Raw genomic sequence first — 9312 nt, 5'->3', positions numbered from 1 at the left:
GACTTCATCGGACCTTTGCTGTCAAAAAATCAGACGGACTTTAGATTTGGAACATGTTTGAAATCTTTCCGACGGACTCGAGTCCGGTCGAAAAATCCGCTCGTCTGTATGCTAGTCCGACAGACTAAAACCAACGCTAGGGCAGCTATTGGCTACTGGCTATGAACTTCCTCATTTTAGTCCGGTCGTACGTCATCACGTCCGAAACGATCGGACTTTGGTGTGATCGTGTGTAGGCAAGTCCGATTTGTGGGAAGTCCGTCGGAACTCTGTCAAAAAGTCCTTCGGAGTTCCGTCTGACGAAAAGTCCGGTCGTGTGTACATGGTATTAGACACAAGTCATACATGAAAAAAGACAGGTTCATTGAGTTTAACAAATAAAAAATGTATACAATATTCAAATGTACTGCACTTTACTGGTACCTAGGTGGAACTGCTTATCCTTGCAAGCTTTTAGTATAACCAAAGACCATATGACAGAACATAAAAATAGGACCAAAGCAGAGTGAACCGGACAGGTAAAACACCTTTTAAATGTGAAAGTAATACAGTTGCACTTATAAACCAATGGCCTGATCGGGGCATATAACCAAGAAAAACTCCTCCCAAGATAGAATCTGCCGTTGCTGGACACACTATCACTAGGCAGCCGCCAGCAAAAGGTGTAATAGAACTTCTGGAGCAGACACTGGATTGAACCATGAAAGAAGGCACTACAACTCTTAAACTGCCGCTGTAAATGGGGACTAAGATTGCATGCTGGGTGTGAAAGAGTACTTCAATATTAAACCCAAAACCAATCATAAGAGGTGGTGACTGCATATGTTCTCTTTTTTTTTTTAGGCTTTTTTCCTCTGTTTTCAATCTTGGGGGGGGGGGGGGGGGGCAATAAATGTATTAGAAAATTTGAATACAGCATATACAGAATAACAGCATTTTATTCACCCCTGTCAGTGGCAAATGAATTGTCCCAATTATGTAAACTGATACATTCTCCTGATTCTCCTGGAGAGCTTGAACTTCTGAAAAACAACATACTTGGTGGCTGACTCATCAGATGAAAACTAACGCAGCCATTACACCTAAGAATTGGTAAGCTGCAATACATTAAATGTTTGCTTTTGGGTTTAATACCACTTTAAAATGTACAGGGCCTTGAAAAAGTATTCACACCCCTTGACATTTTCCACATTTTGTTATGTTACAACCAAAAAACATAAATGTATTTTATTGGGATTTTATGTGATAGATCAACACAAAGTGGCACATTATTGTGAAGTGGAAGGAAAATCATAAATGGTTTTCCAATTTTTTTTACAAATAAATATGTGAAAAGTGCGGCGTGCATTTGTATTCAACCCCCTTTACTCTGATACCCCTAACAAAAATTTAGGGGAACATTGTCTTCAGAAATCACCTAATTAGTAAATAGAGTTCACCTGTGTGTAATTTAATCTCAGTATAAATACAGTTGTTTTATGAAGCCCTCAGAGGTTTGTTAGAGAACTTTAGTGAACAAACAGCAACATGAAGGTCAAGGAACACACCAGTCAGGTCAGGAATAAAGTTGTGGAGAAGTTAAAAGCAGAGATCCACAGCTCAGGTGGGAGAATCTGTCCACAGGACAACTATGTGCACTCCACAAATCCTTAATGGAAAAGTGGCATGAAGCCATTGTTAAAAGAAATCCATAACAAAGACCCGTTTGCAGTTTGCGAGAAGCCATGTGGGGGACACAGCAAACATGTGGAAGAAGGTGCTCTGGTCAGATAAGACCAAAATTGAACGTTTTGCCCTAAAAGCAAAACGCTATGTGTGCCGGAAAACTAATACTGCATGTCACCCTAAATACACCATCCCCACCGTGAAACATGGTGCTGGCAGCATCATGTTGTGGTGATGCTTTTCTTCAGCAGGGACGGGGAAGATGGTCAGAGTTGATGGGAAGATGGATGGAGCCAAATACAGGGCAATCTTAGAAGAAAACCTGTTTGAGTCTGCAAGACTTGAGACTGGGGCGGAGGTTCACCTTCCAGCAGGACAACGACCCTAAACATACAGCCAGAGCTACAATGGAATAAAAAGACATGGGATATCTAGCATATATAAGATGTTGATTTTCCCACCTGATCATCAGGCTTTGTGGAGAGTTGGGAATGTGAATGTAAAATTAAACAGTGTAGAAACGTGCTAAATCACATCACAGGGTAGAGCTGATGTGTTTTGGGGCGCACAGCCTAGGCCTCAGCCTAGCTCTAAGGAAAGGGGTGAGCCCTTGAAACACATCAACTCTACCCTGTGATGTGATTTAGCACATGTTTCTACACTGTTTAATTTTATGGCTCATAAGAGTTGCTGTTTGTGAGTACCCACTTTTTATGAATTTTATCATCTATTAAATGAACTAGGTGTGTGCACCTTCCATTTTTGTCTTTTCAGTAACACATTCTGTACTAGGGTGACAATGCCCACTCAGGCCTGGTTCCCACTAGGGTGATTTCAGATGTGACTTGAGTCACACAGAATCTCATGACAAGGGAAATCACATTGTTTTCTATGGTGTCCATTCACATCAATGTGCCTTGGGGTAGAGTGATTTTGGAACAAGTTTCTGTACTACTTTGGTGCAATTCCAGTGCAGTTTTGACCCCATAGAATATGCAGAATTTATCCAAGTAGTACTACATAATCGCACTGAAATTCTAAGTCAGCGTTGTGATCCTAACCTCACTGTAACACATTGTTTCTCAACCAAGAGGCCCCCAGGGGTTCCACCATGATCTACTTGTTCATCACAAGCAAATGAACGTTGGATCACATCCCCACATAGCTGACAGGCTGCCGAGCGCAGAGATAAACAACTTGCATCACTGCCATGCACAGATCAGGACCTCCCCTTCTGTCTATCCTAGGTACCTACGTGTAACGTCACACGTACGAGATATGATTCAGCAGCTTCCCTGAGTTACTCTGCATAAGAAAGCCAGTACAAATCCCAGTATTGTGCCCTCCAGTTTCCTCCTGACCCTCCTGTGCTATACTGTTCCCTCCTGGCTCCCCTAGCCTGTTCTCTCCTGGGCCCCCCCTGTGCTATATTGTTCCCTCCTTGCCTCCCTGTGCTAAACTGTCCCCTCCTTGGTCCCCATATCCTGTTCTCTCCTGCCCCCCCTTGTGCTATATGGTTCCCTCTTTGCCCCCCCTGTGCTATACTGTTCCCTCCTGCCCCTATCATGTTCTCCCCTGGCCTCCTTGTGCTATACTGTTCCCTCCTGACCCTCCATGCTATACTTGTTCCCTCATGGCCCCCATGTGCTATATTTTTTGCCTATTGCCCCCCCAACTGTTCTCTCCTGGTCCCTCCATACTGTTTCCTCTGGGCCCCCTGTGCTATACTGTTCCCTCCTGACCCCCCATGCTATACTGTTCCCTCATGCCCCCCCCCCGTGCTATATTTTATGCCTATTGGCCCCCCTATATTGTTCTCTCCTGGTCCCTTCATACTGTTTGCCTCTGGGCCCCCCTGTGCTATACTATTCCCTCCAGTCCCCCTGGACTGTTCTCTCCTGCCCCCTGTACTGTTCCCTCCTGGTCCCCTTGTGCTATACTGTTCCCTCCTGGCCCCCTATACTGTTTCATTCTGGCTCCCTACACTATTCCTTCCTGCTCCCCTGTACTGTGCTCTACTGCCCCCCTGCCAATGGCTGAGAGCACTGACCGGTGTGCTCTGGCGGGGGTTAGTCCCCCTGTCAGAACACAATAGCTCAGGGAGATTGCTGTACTAACATCGGATAGTTATTGCAGAGGCTTCCCAACCCGCTGGGTTGAACGAAGAAAAAAAACTGCTATGTATGTACTAGTCTTAAAGTATCCTCCCAGTAGCCCTCATCAGGTGGGAGACTGATTACTGGAACCTGCTGCCTGGATGGGAGACACCCGCTGGTGGACAATGGAACTACAACTCTTCACTTCTGGGAAGCACAGTGCCACCAGCAGAGTGTGAACCAGGTCCTGAAAGGAATTTTTCCTATTATGGGAGTTGTCACCACAAGGTGCCTCTATTGGAAGATGTACTCTAACCAGGTCAAACAGAGTGGGGGGGAAACTACAAAGACATCAATAAAAACTTATGAGTCCCACTCTATCCAAACCTAAAAAAAGGTTTTGGCTTTACAGTAAACTCACAAAAGTGAGTACACCCTGCACATTTTTAAATATTTTATTATATCTTTTCAATGTGACAACACTGATAGAAATGACACTTTGCTACAATGTAAAGTAGTGAGTGTACAGCTTGCATAACAGTGTAAAATTTGCTGTCCCCTCAAAATAACTCAGCACACAGCCATTAATATCTAAACTGCTGGCAACAAAAGTGAGTACACCCTTACGTGAAAATGTGCAAATTGGGCCCAATTAGCCATTTCCCTCCTCGGTGTCATGTGACTTGTTACTCATCTTGCAAGGTCTCAGGTGTGAATGGGGAGCAGGTGTGTTAAATTTGGTGTTATCACTCTCACTCTCTCATACTGGTCACTGGAACATGGCACCTCATGGCAAAGAATTCTCTGAGGATCTGAAAAAAAGAATTGTTGCTCTGCATAAAGATGGCCTAGGCTATAAGAAGATTGCCAAGACCCTGAAACTGAGCTGCAGGAGTGGCCAAGACCATACAGCGGTTTAACAGGACAGGTTCCACTCAGAACAGACCTCACCATTACATAGTAGGTGAGGTTGAAAAAAGACACAAGTCCATCAAGTTCAACCTATGTGTGTGATTATGTGTCAGTATTACATTACATATCCCTGTATATTGCGGTCATTCAGGTGATTATCTAATAGTTTCTTGAAGCTATCAATGCTCCCCGCTGAGACCACCGCCTGTGGAAGGGAATTCCACATCCTTGCCGCTCTTACAGTAAAGAACCCTCTACGTAGTTTAAGGTTAAACCTCTTTTCTTCTAATTGTAATGAGTGGCCACGAGTCTTCTTAAACTCTCTTCTGCGAAAAAGTTTTATCCCTATTGTGGGGTCACCAGTACAGTATTTGTAAATTGAAATCATATCCCCTCTCAAGCGTCTCTTCTCCAGAGAGAATAAGTTCAGTGCTCGCAACCTTTCCTCATAACTAAGATCCTCCAGACCCTTTATTAGCTTTGTTGCCCTTCTTTGTACTCGCTCCATTTCCAGTACGTCCCTCCTGAGGACTGGTGCCCAGAACTGGACAGCATACTCCAGGTGCGGGCGGACCAGAGTCTTGTAGAGCGGGAGAATTATCGTTTTATCTCTGCAGTTGATCCCCCTTTTAATGCATGCCAATATTCTGTTTGCTTTATTAGCAGCAGCTTGGCATTGCATGCCATTGCTGAGCCTATCATCCACTAGGACCCCCAGGTCCTTTTCCATCCTAGATTCCCCCAGAGGTTCTCCCCCCAGTGTATAGATTGCATTCATATTTTTGCCACCCAAATGCATTATTTTACATTTTTCTACATTGAACCTCATTTGCCATGTAGTCGCCCACCCCATTAATTTGTTCAGGTCTTTTTGCAAGATTTCCACATCCTGCGGAGAAGTTATTGCCCTGCTTAGCTTAGTATCGTCTGCAAATACAGAGATTGAACTGTTTATCCCATCCTCCAGGTCGTTTATGAACAAATTAAATAGGATTGGTCCCAGCACAGAACCCTGGGGAACCCCACTACCCACCCCTGACCATTCTGAGTACTCCCCATTTATCACCACACTCTGAACACGCCCTTGTAGCCAGTTTTCAATCCATGTACTCACCCTATGGTCCATGCCAACGCACCTTATTTTGTACAGTAAACGTTTATGGGGAACTGTGTCAAATGCTTTTTCAAAATCCAGATACACCACGTCTACGGGCCTTCCTTTAGTTAGACGGCAACTCACCTCCTCATAGAAGGTTAATAGATTGGTTTGGCAAGAACAATTCTTCATGAATCCATGCTGATTACTGCTAATGATATCATTCTTATTACTAAAATCTTGTATATAGTCCCTTATCATCCCCTCCAAGAGTTTACATACTATTGATGTTAGGCTAACTGGTCTGTAATTCCCAGGGATGTTTTTTGGGCCCTTTTTAAATATTGGTGCTACATTGGCTTTTCTCCAATCAGCTGGTACCATTCCAGTCAATAGACTGTCTGTAAAAATTAGGAACAACGGTCTGGCAATCACCTGACTGAGTTCCCTAAGTACCCTCGGATGCAAGCCATCTGGTCCCGGTGATTTATTAATGTTAAGTTTCTCAAGTCTAATTTTAATTCCGTCCTCTGTTAACCATGTAGGTGCTTCCTGTGTTGTGTCATGAGGATAAACACTGCAGTTTTGGTTACTGAAGCCCCCCGATTCACTCGTGAAGACTGAGGAGAAGAATAAATTCAATACCTTTGCCATCTCCCCATCCTTTGTAACCAGATGTCCTTCCTCATTCTTTATGGGGCCAATATGGTCTGTCCTCCCTTTTTTACTGTTTACATACTTAAAGAATTTCTTGGGATTTTTTTTGCTCTCCTCCGCTATGTGTCTTTCATGTTCTATCTTAGCCATCCTAATTGCAACCCATGGTTGACCAAAGAAGATAAGTGCACGTGCTCAGCGTCATATTCCAGAGGTTGCCTTTGGGAACTAGATGTATGAGTGCTGCCAGCATTGCTGAAGAGGTTGAAGGGGTGGGGGGTCAGCCTGTCAGTGCTCAGACCATACGCCACACAATGCATCCAATTTGTCTGTGTGGCTGTCACCCCATAAGGAAACCTCTTCTAAAGATGATACACAAGAAAGCCTGCAAACAGTTTGCTAAAGACAAGCAGTCTAAGGACCTGGATTACTGGAACCATGTCCTGTGGTCTGATGAGACCAAGATAAACTTATTTGGTTCAGATGGTGTAAAGTATGTGTTGCGGCAACCAGGGGAGGAGTACAAAGACAAGTGTGTCTTGCCTACAGTCAAGCATGGTGGTGGGAGTGTCATTGTCTGGGGATGCATGAGTGCTGCCGACACTGGGGATCTACAGTTCATTGAGGGAACCATGAATGCCAGCATGTACTGGGACATACTGAAGCAGAGCATGATCCCCTCCCTTCGGAGACTGGGCCACAGGGCAGTATTCCAACATGATAACGACCCCAAACACACCTCCAAGACAACCACTGCCTTGCTAAAGAAGCTGAGGGTAAAGGTGATGGATTGGCCAAGCATGTCTCCAGACCTAAACCCCATTGAGCGTCTGTGGGGCATCCTCAAATGGAAGGTGGAGGAGTGCAAGGTCTCTAACATCCACCAGCTCTATGATGTCGTCATGGGGGAGTGGAAGAGGACTCCAGTGGCAACCTGTGAAGCTCTGGTGAACTCCATGCCCAAGAGGGTTAAGGTTCAGCTGGAAAATAATGGTGACCACAAAAAAATATTGACACTTTGGGTCCAATTTGGACATTTTCACTTAGGGGTGTACTCACTTTTGTGAGTACACCCCTTTTGCCAGCGGTTTAGAAATTAATGGCTGTGTGTTGAGTTATTTTGAGGGGACAGCAAATTTACACTGTTATACAAGCTGTACACTCACTACTTTACATTGCAGCAAAGTGTAATTTCTTCAGTGTTGTCACATAAAAAGATATAATAAAATATTTACAAAAATGTGAGGGGTGTACTCACTTTTGTGAGATACTGTATATACACTTCCATGTAACTAATTGCATTTTGTCTCTAAAAAATATTAACCTTCTATGAAGTTTTTACCTTTGCAGATTAAATGATGGAACCCTGGAATAAAAGTAGTGTCTCTGAGTTCATCCTCGTTGGGTTTCCAACTCTACATAGATATGGTCCATACCTTTTTGTATGTCTTCTTCTCATTTACCTTCTTACTATTGCTGGAAATGTGATTATTTTCTCCACTGTACAGCTGGACTCACAGCTCCATAGCCCAATGTTCTTCTTCATTAGCGTGCTGTCTTTCCTGGAGATTTGGTACACTGCAGTTACAATTCCAAAGATGTTGATCAATCTTCTAGTGCCAAGAAAAAGCATATCTTTTAAGGGCTGCCTCTTACAGACTTATTTTTTTCATTCTCTTGGAGCCAGTGAGTGCTATCTTCTGACTACTATGGCCTATGATAGATACTTAGCTATTTGCCAACCACTGCATTATGCTTCTATCATGACCTCCGAGTTGACTGTAAAGTTAGTAGCCCTCTGTTTTACTATTGGGTTTTTATGTCCAATAACTGAAGTAATCCTAATATCTAAGCTTCCTTTTTGTGGGAGCAATGAAATTCAACATATCTTCTGTGACTTTCCACCACTGCTCAGCTTGGCTTGCACAGACACCTCCATCAATGTCCTGGCTGATTTCATAATCAATAGTTTTATTATCCTGGTGACATTCTTCTTCATAATGATTTCATATATTAGGATCATTTTTGCGGTCTTCAAAATAAAAACATCGGTTGGGCGAGTGAAGGCTTTCTCTACCTGTATATCTCATCTGACTGTAGTATTGTTATTTTTTACCTGTATTATGTTTATGTATGTTCGGCTTACCACTAGTTACTCTTTGTACTATGATCGTGTATTGGCAGTCATTTATTCTGTGCTAACCCCTATCCTGAACCCTATTATATACAGCCTACGGAACAAAGAGATCAGAGAGGCTTTCAAACGTAAACTGTGCTCCAGAAGAGACTACAGCTCCAAATAAAGAACAGATTGGCGGCTAATTTTAGCCACTTCTGGCAAAAAAAACAAAAAAAACTCACTCTGTGGACTGTTAAATTGCAGGCTAATAGCTAAATTCCATTTTGAAATGCATATATGGGAACTGTGAAACCCATCAAAAGATTTACAATTTGTTTTCTGATCCAGATACCTCTGTTAGACAACATAGACAGTTTGATGATTGCACTTTTCTCAAATGGACATTAACCACTTGCATACTAAGCACTTTTACCCCCTCCCTGCCCAGGCCAATTTTCAGCTTTCAGCACTTTCGCATTTTGAATGACAATTGTATCGTCATGCAACACTGTACCCATATGAAATGTTATCATTTTTTTTGTTCCACACAAATAGAGCTTTCTTTTGGTGGTATTTGATCACCATTGGGTTTTTTATTTTTGCTAAACAAATGAAAAAAGACCAAAGAAAGATTTTTCTTAGTTTCTGTTATAAAATTTAGCAAATAGGTAATTTGTCTCCTTTACTGGTGTGCGCTGATGATGCTGCACAATGGGCACTAATAGCCAGCATTGATAGGTTTCACTGATGGGCACTGATGAGGCGTC

At 43.1% G+C, this 9312-nt stretch overlaps 1 protein-coding gene across 1 annotated transcript; it reads left to right on the top strand.

Moving 5' to 3' along the window:
• The first annotated feature begins 7781 nt into the window (after nt 1-7781).
• On the top strand, nt 7782-8729 carry LOC141111244 (olfactory receptor 6N2-like). Its single transcript, XM_073603385.1, has one exon. The coding sequence runs from the start codon at nt 7782-7784 to the stop codon at nt 8727-8729; it is 948 nt and encodes a 315-aa protein (XP_073459486.1).
• Nucleotides 8730-9312: the final 583 nt, after the last annotated feature.

Source organism: Aquarana catesbeiana, linkage group LG10 (genome assembly GCF_042186555.1).
Source record: "Aquarana catesbeiana isolate 2022-GZ linkage group LG10, ASM4218655v1, whole genome shotgun sequence".
In the NCBI taxonomy this organism is placed as follows: domain Eukaryota; kingdom Metazoa; phylum Chordata; class Amphibia; order Anura; family Ranidae; genus Aquarana; species Aquarana catesbeiana.
Note: the sequence above shows the minus strand (reverse complement) of the source record. Positions and strands in the feature narration are given on the sequence as shown.